The 19,035-nt window shown below is 48.2% G+C and overlaps 2 protein-coding genes across 2 annotated transcripts in view; one reads left to right on the forward strand and one right to left on the reverse strand.

Moving 5' to 3' along the window:
• Positions 1-8,364: 8,364 nt before the first annotated feature.
• gan (gigaxonin) lies at positions 8,365-15,681 on the reverse strand. Its single transcript, XM_062390737.1, has 13 exons — positions 15,547-15,681; positions 14,665-14,869; positions 14,365-14,479; positions 13,903-14,253; positions 12,971-13,039; positions 12,613-12,764; positions 12,336-12,457; positions 12,134-12,246; positions 9,990-10,139; positions 9,763-9,899; positions 9,095-9,229; positions 8,735-8,844; positions 8,365-8,644 (listed from the first exon to the last, which is right to left on the reverse strand). The coding sequence occupies exons 2-13, from the start codon at positions 14,841-14,843 to the stop codon at positions 8,478-8,480; spliced, it is 1,800 nt and encodes a 599-aa protein (XP_062246721.1). The 5' UTR covers positions 14,844-14,869; positions 15,547-15,681; the 3' UTR covers positions 8,365-8,477.
• A 1,026-nt stretch (positions 15,682-16,707) lies between these two features.
• The window catches only part of acd (ACD shelterin complex subunit and telomerase recruitment factor), a 3,307-nt gene continuing 979 nt past the window's right edge, over positions 16,708-19,035 (forward strand). The window contains exon 1 of the mRNA XM_062390594.1: positions 16,708-19,035. This exon is cut by the window's right edge and continues 979 nt beyond it. Coding sequence (XP_062246578.1) covers positions 16,992-18,704 — 1,713 coding nt within the window. The 5' untranslated portion in view covers positions 16,708-16,991 and the 3' untranslated portion in view covers positions 18,705-19,035.

Below are 19,035 nucleotides of genomic sequence, written 5' to 3' on the forward strand. Positions count from 1 at the left end.
AACAGTGGATCTCAATGTCCTCACTGTAGGTATATGCTTCCGATGGTCCTCACAAAGATATAAGTACAGGAACACACACACACTGTATTTACATTCAAATTTACATGTTTCATTTAGCTGACGCTTTTATTCAAAGCAATTTAGAGAAGTGCATCAGCCCCGAGGGAAGCAACCCAGAGCAGCAAGAGTCAAGGAAGAACAATGTCTTCAAAAATAAAGCAAAACTACAAAGTGCTGTAAGTTAGAGACATTTAAGTTCTACTAAGTATTTAGTTTCAAAAGGTTATTCAGGGTACTGTATGAAGAGGTGTATTTTTAGCGTTTTTAGGTGTATTTTTTTTTGCGGCAGAAGATGTGTAAACTTCCTGAAGTCCATGTGGAGCTGGTTCCACTGTTTAGAAGCCTGGACAGAAAACAGTCATGATGTAGTTGAGTGACAGCTGTCTCTCACAGGGAGGGAGCAGCCGATTGGCCGAAGCAGAGCGGAGTGGACGGGTTCTAACATGTGACCAGGTCCTGGATGTGGACTGGACCTGATCCGGTCACAACACCGGTACCAAGTACTAATGTTTTGAAACGGATGCGGGCAGCCACTGGTAACCAGTGAAGGGAGCAGAGGAGCGGAGTAGTGGGACTACTCCAGCTTGACTGATCTTTATTTTCAGATTTAAAACAAACACATGGAATTTTTTCAAACAAATACACAAAAACTATAAAAACTAAATCGCAGAATCGTCTCATTTCGTTTGTTCACAAACCTTCTCCTCGTGTTTGATGTGAGAAGGTCACAGACCTCGATGAGGATCAACGTTATCTGACACTCTCCACTTCTGTTAATCCCTCGTCTCACACGTCTACTATCACACACAACATCATTTGTGTTACACACAGCTACACGACGTTCACCACACAACTACACACACAGAGTACTCTCGGCTCATCAAAGTATTTAGGACTTTACAGGAACAAAACCTGAGGTTCAGGTCTGAGCTGCTTAACTGGACATGGAGGGAATGTTTTTGTCCCACAAGCGGCAGAGCAAGTAAAACAATAAGTGATGTTCACACGGAAATGAAATATGGATATTCAAGGCCCCCAGAGGACGATCCCTCGTGATGTCACAACCAGAACCACAGCAAGTCAAACTTCTCTGTCCATGTGTCCTCTTTAACATCTGCTTTGATTCTTATCGCCTCTTTGTCCGTTTCTAAAAACATTGATTCACAGGAAGTTTAATTTCATGATGAAGACATGAAGTTTAACAATAATCAGCCACAACATTAAAACTAGTCAGAGTTTTGTTATTTGTATGATTAAGTCATTAATAATCATTTTTTTCCTGCAGTTGCCAAAGTGCTGCTCATAGTGGGAACTGTTGGTTTCTCTGTAAAATGATCTGAGGCCTTGACTCCCTGTGTAAAGGGCCTTGAGGTTTATTAGGATTTGAGGCTACACAAATAAAACTGAATTGAATTGAACTGATTATCCTCCAGCTAATGGATGAATGCAAAATGTGGACATTTCAAATATAATCTTAAAAGTTCCCCTTCGGTCCAAAATGTCTGAAACAGATAAAACCTTTTGGAAAAAGGAAAATGTGACGTGATGAATTCAGCATCTGAAACTCCCGGAGGAATGAGCCTGAGGGCGCGAGGCTGTGAGCGAGCTTGACAGATCTGAGATCAGGCCTCAGTCCAACATCTCCAGGGTCCCAGCGCTGAACAACAACCAGCTCAGGGGTTTCTTCATGCTCCCAGCAGGACGTCCCACAGACGTCCTCGTCTCCTTGTTTCCATCGTCCCCCATCAGCACCGTCCTTCTGACGCTCCACCGCCAGGAGACGAGTCAGGACACGACAACCACCTGACGCAGCGTCGGCCGGATATCACAGCAGTGGACGAGTGTGTCACCGCTCCCCGAGACAAACAGGCATCGATTAGGTAATAATGGAAATTATTTTATTCAGACAAGGAATCAGTGGAAATCCAGAAAAAAAACACAATTTGAAAAATGTATTTATTTATTTTGTGAGTAGATTGATATTAATCAATACAAAGATATGTCAAGATTTAAATTGATAAACTTGGAACCATAAACTGAAATAATTCTGACAGACAAAATATGAACAAAGCAAAATTGTAATATATTATTTAAAAAAATTGATGTAATATATCTAATATTTCAAGATTGGACGAAAGAAGACATTTACTGGACCTTAGGTTGTCAGAATATTCACTTTCATTTCAAAATGAAACACATTCAAGAAATGAGGATTGAAAGTGAATCCGCGGAACGTTTATCATTTCCAACACGAGACAGAAGCTTCAGGTCAAAACAGAGCAGACGGGTTGTGACTGTGACAGAAGAAGAAGAAGAAGACGACTCTGGAAATCTAATCGTGAGATGAGACTGTGACACGTGTTTACATATCCTCACGTATCCAGTGAGGGACATCCTGCTCTGTAACAAACTGCTGATTAAATGAACATCTAATCAGAGGAACCCTCCGCTGAACGAGGTTCACTCCACGGAGACTTCTTCTGCTCCTCACATCAGCCACAGGACCCAGGTCAGCTGGACTCAACCACCTCCGTCCTGGTCACGCTGGATAATCCAGTTCTGTTAATCCCTCATCTTTATTCAATATCATTTAATTTTAATGGAATTCATGGTCCCCAGAGAGTGATCCCTCATGTTGTTATGGACCACAGGACCAGAGCCAGAGTCTTTAACGTCCATGACAGACAACGACTTGTTGGACTTCCATATGACTTGTGGTGAATATTCATGGTCCCCTGTGGATGGACCTTAACCAACACCCTGACCTTTCCTCTGGCGCCACCATCAGATCAGACGTATATTTGAATTCAATCTAAAGTCTAATGGGAGGATTACCATACAAATCTAAAGTGCTCGTTGATACTCCCCAGACAGAAATTATACTTTTCTATTTTGTCTGTTTAAGAAATTATCTATACACATATATATATATACACACACACACACATACAGTAGATATGTAGATACATGTACAAATGAGTGTATTTGAATCTATATGTAGAAGGTGAAAGGCCAAGCAGCTACATTTCAGCTATCACTTTTCAGCTTGTATGTAAGTATACATACAAATCTGTATATCTCCTATGTATATGCAAACATACATATGTGTATATACACCATTTACTTAATATACATGTATTCAGTAGTATAAAGTATGAGCATAAAGTACCTAATAGACATTAAGTGTATTGATCAGATTCAGAACAGAAGCAAACGTGAGAAGATAAAACACTTAAAGGTTTTAATTCCTTTGACGTAACCGAGACACACACATGAAGACAGATAATAAAAAAACCTCACGTACGAGCTACACAAAGTACAAACTGAAACGTGTCTCACTTCACGTCTCTCATGACAAAACTCTAGAACTCGTCCACTGTCAGTCTGCACTGCTTTTAGTTTCCCTTATTGTGTTTTCCAGTGTATCACAACACACACAGTCATCCGGTGTTCGTGTCAGAACAAGTGTTTAGGACACAGAGCAGCTCAGACACTTATTGGAGTATTTACTGTAAATGATTAGACACTATGGAATGTGCAAAAAATAAGGAAGCACAACATTCACAGTCGAGCCTCAGCATCGTGTTCAGAGCGACGAAGGAAAAGTGTTGGTGTGAACCATCGACCGGGGGAAGTAGAGCCCATCGATGAAGGAAGTTTGAGTTCAGATCCGGTGACGTCGTCTCAGCTCCGGTACAAACGACGGGGACGTGATCAATCAGACGTTTGATCAAGTTGGTCAACTTCACCGGGAGAATTTAGACTTTCATTCATTAAAACTGTTGTCTGAGCAGAAATGATTACATATAACACCAACCCAACAGGTTCCTCAGCTGTCCACACAACGACTCATTATTTACAGTCTTTGTTTAAAGGGCCCATATTGGATAAAATACATTTTCTGTGCTTTTGCTATGTGTAATGACCTGAAGGGCCAGCAGGGGGCCTCAAGGTACGAAACAGTCACTCCGCAGACTTCTTCCATCGTCGAGTTTCGCACTTCCTCCCCCTGTATGATGTCATATGGGATCGCACCCTTCTCTCAGCCCCACCCAGCCGGTACCAGTCCAGACCAGTCCAGACCAGTCCACCCTCTGATAACAACGCAACTTTCACCTGTGTTTACCAGAGAGATCGTCAAATGGGCCAGAATGAGACCGGTGATAGGCCTGGTCGCGTGTCACTCAAAGTGCAGTCAGCCAATCAGAGGAGGGGCTCATAATGAATGAGGCAGGTGAAAACAGTCTGTTGTGTGTGCAGCTCCAGAGACGAGAGGACACACACACTGCAGCAGCTTGAACACTTTACTGACGTATCAACACCTCAATCAAATCCCAGAAAGGTGTCAAATATGGACTTTTGTATTCAGTCACGGTTTGTGTTGTATAACTTCATGAGACATCAGCTCCAACACTGTGTGTTTGATGTGTGTGTGTGGTGTGTTGGCTTTGTAATATGATGAGGTGTGTGTGTGTGTGTGTCTGTGTCTGTGTCTGTGTGTGTGTGTGTGTGTCTGTGTCTGTGTCTGTGTGTGTGTGTGTGTGTGTCTGTGTGTGTGCGTCTACACAGGAGCTGTGGACAGACAGCAGCAGCTGGAACTCACACAGAACAAACAGGGTCAAGAGAAGCCAAAACTGTACTGACTGGAAAGCCAGGTCAAAGGTCGCGGAGGCAGCGACGCAGCCGACAGCTCGGAGGGTGTCGCTGGCAGTGACGTCTATTTCTGAACGGGCTGAGCCCCGGCAGCTCGGACTATGATAACAACCGACAACCCAGTGGAGGCGCTGGTCTGCAAACAGAGGGACGGAGACGCATCAGAAACCGTCTCAAAAACAAGTCACTCCATCGTTTCCTGGGAGTTTTCTGGGAAATCCAACCTCAGATCATCTTTCAGCCCATGTGTTGACAATCAGCGTGTGCAATGCATGCTGGGACTAGTCTGTGGTTTACTTTCTGTCTATTAATCCGCTGCATAGCTCAGATTGTTACTCTGCTGAAGTTTCTGGTCTCATGGTCCTCGGACACGGAGACTGTGGGAAGTTGAGGACTGACGTGACACTCGTGCTGAAGCTGTGGTGAAGCGCTGGCATCGAACCAACAAGTCCTGCAGTTTGAACCGTTTGTTATTTTTGGTTTGGCTCCGGAACAACGCGTCTGCATTTTCTGATCCGACGATCTGATCAGCAGGACGTCATCAGTGCTTCTTCCAAAGCCGTTGTTTGTTAAAGAAACAGGACTTTCATTGTCATTATAAAAATATTCAACGTTGGGGAACGATCATGGTTAAAATAACAAGTCCTTGGTGACGCCTGTGAACTCCTATAGATCGCAGGCACGCATGTGAGTGCGCACAACGCCAGCGTGTCTGCTACTGGCCGCTCAGACTCTCTGCGCTGAGTTTGTCTTGGATAACGGCCATTAATAATAATAACCATCCATTGTTCACGAGCGGCCTGAAGAGCAAGGAGCTGTGACCAGAGAGCAGAAGTGTGGTTCGGAGGAGGAGGAGGAGGAGGAGGTTCCTAGCAAGGGGCTGAGACCCCCTCAGGATCACAAGATGTTTTGTCATCAGTCTTCTTTGTCCCAACGTGACCTCTGAAGGTTTTCTGACAGATCAAGGCTTCATCCGCGAGACTATGTTCTGCCCGTGTAATCAGATTACTGGAATGACATCTCGTCTCCTCCTCATGTAAAATGTTGTTTAGTTGTAAAGTAGAGAATTGAACTGATCCACCGCTGTTAGCGAAGACAACAGGTCCAGTAACACTTTGATTCTCCATGTTTGTTCTACATACTTCTGAGTGAAGGAGGTCATGTGACAGGAGCCTAACCAATCAGAGTAGTGTCAGGCGACTCTGTAGCAGAGTGGATCTGTTTGTAAACAGAGGAGTCCGGTGGAAGTAGTTTCAATCCGTCGGTTTGTGGGCTGCTCCAAAATAATCAGAGAGCAGATGTTCCCCATGAGTGTGAAGAGAGGAACTGAGGCTGGAGCACGGGGGGGTTGAATGCGAGTGCAGGAACCGAGTGCGAGCGCAGGGAACCAAGGAAAGCGCAGGGAACCGAGTGAGAGCGCAGGGAACCGAGTGCTAGCGCAGGGAACCGAGTGAGAGCACAGGGAACCGAGTGCTAGCGCAGGGAACCAGGGAAAGCGCAGGGAACCGAGTGCTAGCGCAGGGAACCGAGTGAGAGCACAGGGAACCGAGTGAGAGCGCAGGGAACCGAGTGCGAGCGCAGGGAACCAAGGAAAGCGCAGGGAACCGAGTGAGAGCGCAGGGAACCGAGTGCTAGCGCAGGGAACCGAGTGAGAGCACAGGGAACCGAGTGCTAGCGCAGGGAACCAGGGAAAGCGCAGGGAACCGAGTGCTAGCGCAGGGAACCGAGTGAGAGCACAGGGAACCGAGTGCTAGCGCAGGGAACCAGGGAAAGCGCAGGGAACCGAGTGAGAGCGCAGGGAACCGAGTGCTAGCGCAGGGAACCAAGTGAGAGCGCAGGGAACAGAGTGCTAGCGCAGGGAACCAGGGAAAGCGCAGGGAACCGAGTGAGAGCGCAGGGAACCGAGTGCTAGCGCAGGGAACCAAGGAAAGCACAGGGAACCGAGTGAGAGCGCAGGGAACCGAGTGCGAGCGCAGGGAACCGAGTGAGAGCACAGGGAACCGAGTGCTAGCGCAGGGAACCAGGGAAAGCGCAGGGAACCGAGTGAGAGCGCAGGGAACCGAGTGCTAGCGCAGGGAACCGAGTGAGAGCACAGGGAACCGAGTGCTAGCGCAGGGAACCAGGGAAAGCGCAGGGAACCGAGTGAGAGCGCAGGGAACCGAGTGCTAGCGCAGGGAACCAAGTGAGAGCGCAGGGAACAGAGTGCTAGCGCAGGGAACCAGGGAAAGCGCAGGGAACCGAGTGAGAGCGCAGGGAACCGAGTGCTAGCGCAGGGAACCAGGGAAAGCGCAGGGAACCGAGTGAGAGCGCAGGGAACCGAGTGAGAGCACAGGGAACCGAGTGCTAGCGCAGGGAACCAGGGAAAGCGCAGGGAACCGAGTGAGAGCGCAGGGAACCGAGTGAGAGCGCAGGGAACAGAGTGCTAGCGCAGGGAACCAAGTGAGAGCACAGGGAACCGAGGGAAAGCGCAGGGAGCCGAGTGAGAGCGAGCGCATGGAACCGAGGGAAAGCGCAGGGAACCGAGGGAGAGCGCAGGGAACCGAGTGAGAGCGAGCGCATGGAACCGAGGGAAAGCGCAGGGAACCAGGGAAAGCGCAGGGAACCGAGTGAGAGCGCAGGGAACCGAGTGCTAGCGCAGGGAACCGAGTGAGAGCACAGGGAACCGAGTGCTAGCGCAGGGAACCAGGGAAAGCGCAGGGAACCGAGTGAGAGCGCAGGGAACCGAGTGCTAGCGCAGGGAACCCAGTGAGAGCGCAGGGAACAGAGTGCTAGCGCAGGGAACCGAGTGAGAGCACAGGGAACCGAGGGAAAGCGCAGGGAGCCGAGTGAGAGCGAGCGCATGGAACCGAGGGAAAGCGCAGGGAACTGAGTGAGAGCGAGCGCAGGGAACCGAGGGAAAGCGCAGGGAACCGAGGGAAAGCGCAGGGAACCGAGTGAGAGCGAGCGCAGGGAACCGAGGGAAAGCGCAGGGAACCGAGTGAGAGCACAGGGAACCGAGGGAAAGCGCAGGGAACCGAGTGAGCGCAGGGAACCGAGGGAAAGCGCAGGGAACCAAGTGAGAGCGCACTGAACAGAGTGCTAGCGCAGGGAACCGAGTGAGAGCACAGGGAACCGAGGGAAAGCGCAGGGAACCGAGTGAGCGCAGGGAACCGAGGGAAAGCGCAGGGAACCGAGGGAAAGCGCAGGGAACCGAGTGAGAGCGAGCGCAGGGAACCGAGGGAAAGCGCAGGGAACCGAGGGAAAGCGCAGGGAACCGAGTGAGAGCGAGCGCAGGGAACCGAGGGAAAGCTTTATGAAAGTCTGGATCGTTAACGTCCACCACCGTTCTTACTGCACAGAATCCAGCGTGCAGCCTCATCACAGCAGCTCTGCGCAGACGTCTGCTCCATAACATAATTTCATTAATTTTTTGTTCTAGTTAAAAACCCTCAACCAACCACATGTAAACATAATAAACCACGAAAAACCTTAAAATAAAACTTGAAAAAATTTCAAATTCCACGTTAAAAAGAAAAAAACATATTTAGGCAAATAGAATTGCAATAAGACCTAAAATGTTAAAATGTGTTAAGATGAACCTTTGTCCTCTCGTTCATAAAGCAAAAGGGTCTCAGGGTCTCAGGTTCAACCCCCCCCCCCCCCCCCCCCCCGACCGTCAGCATGTAGTGATTACAATACTTTAGTGTTCATACTTCTATTACAGCCAGGAGAAAGTACCAGTTTGCAAAGTAGAGGAGCGTGGAGCCGGCGTCCGGGCGTCCGGCTCAGAGGCGGAACATGCCCTGGCTCAGCTGCAGGCGGAACAGGCGGCAGTTGGCGATGCGCAGGGCAGCGCAGGCCGTCTTGGAGAGGTCGCTGGGTAACATGGGCTTGGTGCGGTGCCACGTGCCGGTGCTGCGGCGGAACTCGCGGATGTAGTCGAAGCTCGTGCCTGTAAACGCAGGAAAAAACAAACAAAGGTCAGTCATTCAAACGTTGACTGTAACAGAGCTCCACTGACTCCTGCTGCTGGTGAACTGACCCGTGTCCAGGTCTCCCACCACGTAGACGCTGGCGCCGATGGGCACAGCCCCGTAGACGAAGGACGAGCTGGTCTGGATACACAGACTCTGGTCGTCCAGTAACATCCACCTGGTCACATCAGAACAGATCAGTATCCACAGACTTTAAATCAAGATGGACGACACGTCTCCACTTTCCAACATTATCTGGAATCTGCTCTCGATGTGGAAGATGGTTCATATCTGTGATATTTGAGCTTCAGTTCTGGATAGTAGGAGGAAGTCGAGATGTGTCGTCCATCTTGATTTACAAATCAAAAATCCAACGTTTCCACATCGGTAGAAACACAGAGACATGACGCTAACGATTCCTCGCCAACCTTCTCATCTCGTCGTGGTAGAACTCAGACTTGCAGGTCGTCATCTGCCTCTGCTCGGGGTTGTCAGGCTCTTGGCTCCGCACGCCACCGAACACGTAGAGCTCCTGGCCGACGCCACACGCCACCGAACCAAACCTGGCGGGAGGACATCAGGGAAGTTCAATGATACGTTGTGTTGTTACGATTGTTAAACGTTTCTTCACAAATTAAGTTCACAGGTTCGTCTTTTGAAAAACGCGAGGTTGCGTAACGGATGCTTCTTATCAACCTTAAGTCCAACGTCAGGAGGCGAGAGCGTGGTGGGGTCGGCTCATCGTGTTAGTTCACGGAGCGAGTTACCACAACTCATAACATAGAGCTTCTCTACACCAAGGGCTAATCCAGGATACTGAAATCGGGAAGTGCCGTTCCCCTGCCCAAACACAAAAGCAGGATACTTCAGGACACTATCCAGGATACTAGTGTGCATGCAGACACAGTCTATGACTCACAACCATTCACATTGTGACTCAACAGCTTCCGTTAGAGCAACTTCATGGTCCTGAGCAACACTTTGACGTGTGCGTGTCACTGTGGTGTCACTGGAGGGAAGTCATAACAAAGTAAAACTGAGGGGACGCGGCTGAGAGGCGGAGGCTCGGTCAATCCCCGATCCCTGGCTGTGTTACCTTCTCTCCTTCAGAGGACAGAGGCCGGTCCACTGCTGAGTTTTGGTGTCGAAACTTTCCACAGAGTCAAACAGCTTCCCGTAGGAGCCCCCCCCCATGGCGTAGATCTTCTTATTCATGGAGGCGTAGCAGCCGACCTGCAGGAGGAGACAGAAACGGCTGAAAACGTCACAGTGTGCGGACTGAGGTTCACACCTTTGACTTCAATGATACCAGTGTGTGCTCACCTTGCGGATCATGGTCATACTGGTCTGCAGCTTCCACGTATTGATGTGAGGGTCGAACGCTTCGACAGTGATCAGCTCCGTTTCCTTGGTCTCTCCTCCCAGGACGTAGATCAGCCCGTCCAGCTCCACCACGCCAAAGTTCTGACGAGCCTGCACACATCCGTGACATGAACCTCACACATTTAGACACTTTTCTGTTAAATGAATAACTTTCCTTAATTTTTCTTATTTATGTCAATGTTCACCGCTTTTCTTTTGGCCTGTGGGATCATTTTATGAAATAGACGAATGACACGACTCCGGGACTCTGTGGTTGTTGCCTTTTCAAACTTTAGATTTTACTTTTCCGTCCTCCAACACGGATCATGATGGAATCCTCCTGCTCTATCGCACAACTCAAGAAATGTGATACTTCACTCAACGTCAAGGATTTGGAAAAAATTAAATTTTGGCCTCTTCTAGTTCCAAGAGGAGCGAGTCCGTCATTCCAGCCTCCTTTAATGGTTTGTAATATTTTCTTCTTGGCATAAAAATATATAAAACAAAATATTCCATCTATCCTACAGTCGTTAAACTGTTGAACTGTGTCTCGTTATGAGAAGATTCACATCTTGAAATAGAAGAGGTCTGTTTACAGCTGGAACAGCTCGGCTCAGTGTGGCCTGCTTCTAACCCTAACCCTACATCCTCATTTTCACTGAGGTCACGAGGTCAAATTAACGTGGTGGAAGGATGTGGTCTGGGTGAGGAGAGAACTCATTACATTCTGGTGCAGATCCTGATCAGGGGACAGATCCAGGATTGTTTTTGACTTTCTGACATTGATTTTCAACGAAAAATTAAATCAGACATGTTTAGAGGACTGAACGTAGAACATCAGTATCCTCACACTGAACAACAACAACAACAATTTGTCCAATGTGTATTAGCTGAGCTTCAGTTCCCCCCCCCCCCCCCACAATCATTAATATAAAGTCAGTTTATAAGGTAAATGACACCTCACTGTGAGGGACAGCTGCCACTCAAAAACAACAGGACAGTTTTCTGTCCTGGCTCCTAAACGGTGGATCGACTCTTCTGACTGCACCTTGGATAAGAAGATGATGTCTAATAACCATCATCAATGGTGTGTTTATGTAAAGAAATGAAAGTTTTAAATTTGCTGCACTTACATGTAGCATTTGTAGTTGGTTTTCTTGAAGCAAATTGTACTGACTTGATTCTTGTTGTTCTGGGTTTGTTCCCTCGTGGTTTGATGCACTTATCATAAGTCACTTTGGATGAAAGCGTCAGTTCACTGAAATGTAACGATCATCTTTAAAGTTAGAAATCAACATGTAGGTCTCAGTTGGTTCTGTGATGCTCTGCTTCTGTTCACATTTGTACGACAGGTCTGACTGCGGCTCTTTCTCCTCTCGTCTCTCCAGCGCATGATGCTGGCACGTGATCAGTATATAGTGATCAGTGAGGACAAAGTCTGTCACTCAAATCAACCTGAGCTTCTAAAGAAGAGGATGAGACTTAACTGCCACTGCATTTTTGTTTTACTACTGTATTATCCTGCCTATAGTATATTCATATCTATATATTTTTATATATTTTCATATATTTATCCTGCTTAAAGTTATTATATCATACAATACCTGTTAATTCTGTACTACTTCAGATATATTACTTACTCCTCATAGTTCTTATATCATACAAAAGCTGTTAATACTGTACTATTTCCTTTATTACTGCTCATAGTTCTTATATCATAGAATATCTGTCAATACTGTATTATTCCATATATATTTGCTACTGTACATATCTTATTTATTTACATTTCATATATGCACAATACTCTGCACTTTAACTGTTTTTTTTTGCACTTCTGGTTAGACGCTAAACTGCATTTCGTTGTATAAGCACTTGTACGATGACAATAAAGTTGAATCTAATCTAATCTAATCAATACTGACACCTAGTGGTCTTTAAATGAAAGGGAGCATGGACTGTAACATGGCTGCAGCAATAAACAATTCAGAGTCAAATGTAAGAAAACAAGTGATAGAAATTGGACGGAAAGAAATGTACAGCAGTTTATATACATATCAAATCTTTATATATAATATAAGTGTGTAATAGGAAAGAGGTGAAGATACCTGAAGCATCGGGGGTATGGGGCTCCAGGTGTTGGAGTCGGGGTCATATTTCTCTCCACTGTCCAGGACTGTGTTGTTCTCATCTGCTCCGCCCATCACAAACAAAAAACCCTCTGAGGGACAGGAAACAACATCATTACCGACCGCTGGAGGGGAAGTATCTCAGTTCCCCCTGATTCCTGAGGCAGGGCAGTTCTCTGACCTGCAGCCACCACCCCGTGGCCGATGCGGGCGACGCTCATCGCCTGCAGCTCGATCCAGGCCTGCCTGTTGGTGTCGTACAGCGGACACATGCAGCGCGTCGCAGCCGTCGTCTTCCTGCTTCTGTTCAGGACAAACCCACCAGTGCAAACAGGAAGTGAGTCGACTGCGATGAGGAAGAATTCAGCAGCAGTTTGTGACGTCTCGATGTAAAGTACTTTTCTCTCACAACAGGAAATCAATGTTGTGAATATTCTGCATTAAGACTGGACCCTCACTTGCGATCTTCCCCTCCGGCGAGCACGATGCACTCAGAGTAGCCTCTGGGTTTGAAGGCGGCAAGCATAGCCTCGCCCTGCAGCGCGGCGTCCCCCAGCACGGGCTGACAGTGCTCCCTGATCACCTCCCTCATCAGAGGCTCCCCCATGGCCTGATGGGAAACCACGCAGCACAGGAGGTAAGCTACTAGAAACCAGCATCAAGAACGTGAAACACTTTGTCACACGGTTCATCACATCATGAAGCAGATTCCACCTCTTCACTCAGACCCAACAGAATGAACCACACGTGGCTGCAGGGGGCGCTGTTGCTCAGTTAAGGTGACATTGTGTTGCTTTAAATGTGCAGCTCACTTACCTGCTCTCTCAGGTAGCTCAGGTCCAGAGCCTGCAGCCAGACTGAAGACATCACCTCCTTCATGTGAACCTACAAGACAAAATGGAATAAGAATCACTCTGGGTTTTATGGATCAAACAAAGCGGAACTGAAACACACATCATTCTAACCTGAGCGCCGACTCATTCCATTATTAGATTCTTGACATGTTTGAGTCGTCTTCTTCATCAGCGTGAACGTCCAATCCACAATAATTAATGTAAAGATTTCAATTGTATCATCACTATCAGTCAAATCTGCAGTGTCACACATGTTGTTAAGTAACAAGTCTCATTTCCTACAAACTACATGTGTTTCAAAGTTTACAAAAAAACATATAAAGGTGACAAAACTAACAAATAAACCTTTTACCCGTTGTATCCTCAACATCATTGTCACTCAGCATTTAGCTGAATAAGAGCTTCATAATCTAACTTAGCTGTGATTTGACTGACAGCTCTGATTAAACTGTCCAGCAAAGTCTAACATTTGTTATTTATTAAAGTAAATGGTTTTGTATTTATAAATCTCTTTTCTAGTCTTGATGACCACTCAAAGCGCTTTACAGTACAGTTTTACATTCACCCACACATTCATGCAGTGCATCTACTCGCAGCCCTTTGTTATTCTATGGGGGGGCCATTCGGGCTCCAGCATCTTGCCCAAAGACACTTCCGCATGCAGATGGGTCAGACTGGGGATCGAACTGCCGACCTTCAGGTTAGGGGACGACCACTCTGCCCCTCAGCTACAGTCGCACAAAGTAAATTTGTATGTATAAAGCATTTTCCCCTTTAAAGTTTATTTCATCCATTCAGTTATTTTTCAGCTTTGGAACCAAAACTCAGCCGTCTACCTGTTTTCCACTATCTCTCCCTAAGTGTCAGTGCGTCGCGGCCCTGAGCTGAACTCACCCTGCGGTCCTCGGGGTCGTGGGCGAGCCACCGCACCACAGCCTCCAGCACGTGCCTCTCGTTGCCCACGTTCAGCTTCTCCATGGCGAGCACCTCGCAGAGCCGGTCCCGGGGCAGCTCCCTGAACTCCTCGGTGAGCCCCACGTCTCGGAAGTGCGTCTGCAGGAACTCGGTGGCGGCGTAGTGGACGTGGTAGAGGCAGTAGTGCAGAGAGAAGAGCCGGATGCCGATGCAGTTCTCGGCGGTGATGCAGCTCTCTAGGAACTGACAGCACAGCGACTTGAGGTCGGTCATGAGGAGCAGGTCGGACGCCTGCACCATGTCCTGGATGGTCTCTTCACTCAGACGGATCTGTAGGACACACAGACACACAGGCATTGAGACACAGAGCAGATAGATCTCTATAACATCAGGATGGGATGAGAAGAAGAAGAAGAAGAAGAACCACGTCTCCACACTCACTTCACCACAGAAGATGTAGTCGAGGATCTGTTTCATCGTGGCCATGGAGACTCCCTGCAGCTCGATTCTGTACGTGGACCCGTCCTCCTTCGGGGGGTTGTAGTTCAGCTTGGTCCTAACGGGAAACAATCAGCAGGACACCACAGAACATGTCATTTCAAAACAATGGAACCTGAAACCTCTTATCGTTCCCAGCAGAGAGTGGACACGCCCATTCTGCTGCTTTGACATTATGGACAAAGACAACAAGCGCTTTGATGAGTTCTGGGGACTTGACCTGGTGCCAACACAGCCTCTGACCTGATGTAGGGACTAGCAGCCGCCAGGATGTTCTTCTGGACAGGAAGCTCCTCTCCATTGACCACCAGCAGAGCATCGTGGAAGCTCTTCTCCTGCCAGAAGGCGCGCAGGACTCGGAGCAGCTTCTGGGAATGCTGCGGGTCCGAAACCCTCGAGCCAGTCTCTCTCGAGTCGGGCATGTCCGCCCAAATGGTTCTGTTCCCTCCTGTCGACAGAGAACAGAGTAGAAACAGATCCACTCTGAAGCCTGCGTTGTCTCATGGTATCAACAGCCATACACACTTTGACTCAGGGGACGACGACAACAACACACAAACTGGTGGAGGTTCCAACGTCCTGTGTGTTTCCCTATCGACTCTCTACACGGGTACAGAACCAGTGAGGTTTGATACCTGAACCCTTCCATTGACCAGTTATCTATAAAACTATATTAATCTATATAGTTTTAGTCTTGTATTGTTTAATTAAACTGATTCACTGCAGAGCTGAGCAGCTTCTTCTTGTCCAACTCCTCTCACAGTTTCGTCCCTGTGTCCACTTGCATTAGGACAAATGGACCTGGACTCGGTCACACCCTCACAACATGTCCCTGAGACGTCACTGGGATCCCTGACTCACCTGGAGGACCAGCAGACTCACTGGTTCCTACGTGAGGGTGTGGTGCGTGGAGGCTAAGCTAGTTAGCATAACACAGAGAATTCCTCTGCAGCGTCGTTAGCCAGGTTAGCAGCTAGGTGCCTGGCTAGTCAGCGTCAGGTGAAGTTTAGCTAACGTCGGTTGTTGGGTTGAATCCCAGAAGCCCACGAGCACAGACTGTTTGTTTACAGGAGGTTAAAGTCACTGCGACGAGTTTCTCATCCGGACAAAGTTCGAGTTCCTCACCTGACGCCGGAGAAGCTTTTTAATATCGTTGATATTCACACGTGAAGTTGGAAGTTTGAAGCTCAGCAGAAAAACTGAGGACGTGAATGAGGAGGAAGAGTGGTCTGTGCTGGCTGCACTGCTTCTTCTGTGGTGGTTAATGACAAACCAGCTGAGCAGCGCATGACCGCCCCCACCTGGACGGCAGGTGGAACAACGGATGAGGCAGAAAAACAAACGCACACAATGAACATGTCATCAAATCATGAATGTTTTAGATTTACAGTTTATTCACAGATTCAGATTTATAAATAAAAGAATGAGTTAAGAAAATATGTGAAAAAATAACTACAATATTTAAAGATGAGTAATGCCTTGCTTATTTATGACAGCATGGAACTCTATTTCCTGACTTTCTTTCTGTTCATACATTTTATGCTTTTGTTGTCTGTTAATGTTCCATAATTTCATGCTCAGTCTAGTTTTTTATTTTATTCTCGTATTGACAACTTGAATATGAAGGACAAACGCTGACATGAGTATAAATAATAAGATAAAATACAACTTTATTGATCCACACGTCAGGGATATTCAGTTGTTACAGCAGCAGACACGTCAGAAAATGAGGTAGACAAAAGAATAATCAAAAATGTATGAGTATGTACATTATATACACTTTTCACTGTAGTGGTTTGTATAGAGATGTTATGAAGTAAAGTGCAGTGGCACAGGATGATACACAAGCAAGTAGTAAAACAGTTTGAACATAAACATAAAGACATGCTGTGACTAAAGACAGAACAAGCCTTTTCACCTTCCGCTTTATTTATTTCCTGATGTAATTATCTATTCCTATGACATTTTTTGTCCATATTTAAAATATGTGTTCGTTGGACTTTGACTGTAAATAAAGTTAATTAAAAAACTACGACCTGAATCAAGCCGTTGAGAATTCCCCTAAACGGATGTTTCCGGTTTGAGCAAGATTCTCTCGAACCAATTCTGTGCTGTATATTATAGTGATATTAATTTGTATTATAGTTAAATTATCAATATTAAATCATAATGTAATGACATATAAGTAAATATTTTTTTTAATGTGAAAAAGAGTTCATAAACTAACACATGTGCTTTTACTTTGAAGGAGATACTTCCTTCTTCTGTTGTCATATCACCGTTAAACTCTGAGACGACGGAAGGGCGATAATATGCGACGCTGTTGTTATGCTAACATGCTATGCTAGCTAAGTTAGGACCAGAGGACGCGGAAGATTCTTTTCTGCGAATCTTCCGACGATTGAACCAAAATCTATCGCGTTCACCAACAAACTAATATGATTTAATAACAATATAAAATAATAACGTCTCTGGCGCCAGTGGAGCTGTTGTGATGTAGGAACCTTTGATCGTCGTTGATGTTTCCCTGACGGAACCTGACAGGAGACGCACAGTGTGCAGATCCAAACATGCCGCGCGCCCTTCGGAACCAGCTGGCTCCCTGGATAGAGACGCTGATCCTGGGTTACGGCGGCGGGGAGGAGGGCGCCGGCGGCAGGCTGAAGGCGCATGTGATCGGGGTGGGGCAGATGTCTCAGTCCCAGGCTCTGAGCTCCGAGGGCCTCACCGGGCTCCTCTTCCTGTCCGACGGGGTGCTGCAGCTCCCCGCCGTCCTCACCGCCTCCGCCTGGGAGCACCTCCAGGAGCAGGAGGACCGCGAGTGCTTCAGCAGCCTGGTCAACACCACCGTGTGCATCCGGGACTACCGGCTCCAGCTGTTTGTGTCCCCGCAGCAGGTCCGGTGCCGCTTCTTCCTGTCGGTGGGGGAGCTGGCCACCACCGCAGCGGGTCCGGTCCGAGACAACACCCCGTGCTCCACCACCCTGCCCTCCGTCCGGCAGAAGATCATCCAGGCGTGGAGGGCGCTGCAGGGCACCGAGCTGCAGGAGTCCCAGCGGAGCCAGGGGGGGTTCGACCTGTCGGAGCTGCTGGGGGAGTGGCAGCACGACTGTGTGCAGACGGTGCTGGACGATGTCCAGAAGAGGCTGGGGGGAGCGAGCAGCCCGCAGCCCTCCACCTCCACCCACACCCCGCTGCCCAGCCACCCGGCCCCCTGCAGCGCCACCAGCTGGGACGTGGACAGGGTGAGATACAGAGGAGCGAGACGTTTCACTGTCCCGGTCCAGTGTCTTCTCCTCCCGGAGGAGGAAGCTCTGCGGCTGCAGGCGCCACCTGAGGTCAGGAAGCCAAGTGAGCCCTCTGCTGCCTCTGAGGTCACGAGGTCAGACGCACCACCCCCCCCAGTGGCCACACAGCCTCCCAGTGAGGAGGCAGAGGCGGTGACTTCCACGCCAGCTGTCATAGAGACCAACACCCATGAGGTCTCCTCTTCTCCTGTGTATCAAGAGGACGAAACCGAACACCTGATCTACAATGACATCACACTTCTATCCAACCCGTGGGATGTTCACCCTCCACCGTCCTCTGTAGCGTCCCTAGAATCAACGCCATCAACCCCTCCGCACAGCCCCCCCGCCGCTGAACCCGAGCCTGACCACGCTGCCATGTTGCCCAGCACGCAACCTCCTGCCCTCAGCCTAGAGACCACAGAGCACAGCAAGGGAGAGCACAGCGGCATCCCACCCTACCAGCAGCCGCCCTGTTCGACCAGCCTCCCTGAGGCCGCCGGGCCGTCAGAACCGTCGTCTCCTGTGAGTCCAGCAGAACCTTTCTCCAGAGCGGCCGACACGTCGCTCACCGCAGACGAGCGCTGCAACACCACAGCTCAACCGAATCCCCCTGCTGTGGACAGAGAAGCTGACATGTGGGCGAAGGACGAGGAGGAGGCTGAGGACGGGATCTACGGGAAGAGACGGAGACGTGAGGAGGAGCAGAGGGAGGAAGCTCTGGAGAGCGGGACTCCTCCATCTTGGCTCTTTGACACACAGGCAGTTCTCTGGGCTGAAGAGGGCGGTGGTGACACGAAGGGTCAAAGTTCACGAAGCATCTGGAGAAAAACTCCCAGGGTTCACAGCTGCGGCCGAACGTTCTCCTACTCGTATCAAGTGTCCGGACAGAACCTGCAGGACGTCAGCGGCCTCCCAGTCAGCGAGTCCCTGCTGCACTGGGCTGTGAAGTATCTGGTTCCGAAGAGGAGAGACCCCCCCACCACGTGTCCGTGACCTCTGACCGCACCAAGGTCACGTCATCGCAGCTTCAGGGACAGTTCATGTTCGTCACAGCTGAGTTTGTTTTATATGTTTTGTTTAAAGCACTGGGGAAAATATGGTTTTTACTTTTTTACCCTAAATAAATGTTGTCAATAACACAAAGTTCATTTGTTTAAACTAATGAGTAAATAAATATTTCTACTTTTTCTGGAGGGATGAAACCTTTCCTGTTAATTATGGGATGTTTTCTGCTTTGAACCGTAGATAAATGGAAAGTGACGAGTCTCAGCAGGAAATGCTTTGAACTCATCAATGAAGACACAACTCTTTGTCTCAGATGTGT

This window comes from Platichthys flesus, chromosome 6 (assembly GCF_949316205.1).
Source record: "Platichthys flesus chromosome 6, fPlaFle2.1, whole genome shotgun sequence".
NCBI lineage: Eukaryota > Metazoa > Chordata > Actinopteri > Pleuronectiformes > Pleuronectidae > Platichthys > Platichthys flesus.

Coding starts and splice junctions, on each gene's coding strand:
- gan (XM_062390737.1), bottom strand. CDS start 14,843: ATGCCCGACTCGAGAGAGACTGGCTCGAGGGTTTCGGACCCGCAGCAT. Junction 12,458..12,612: donor GCCGGAGGGGAAGATCGCAA/GTGAGGGTCCAG, acceptor TGTCCTGAACAG/AAGCAGGAAGACGACGGCTG. Junction 8,645..8,734: donor GGTGGGAGACCTGGACACGG/GTCAGTTCACCA, acceptor CTGCGTTTACAG/GCACGAGCTTCGACTACATC.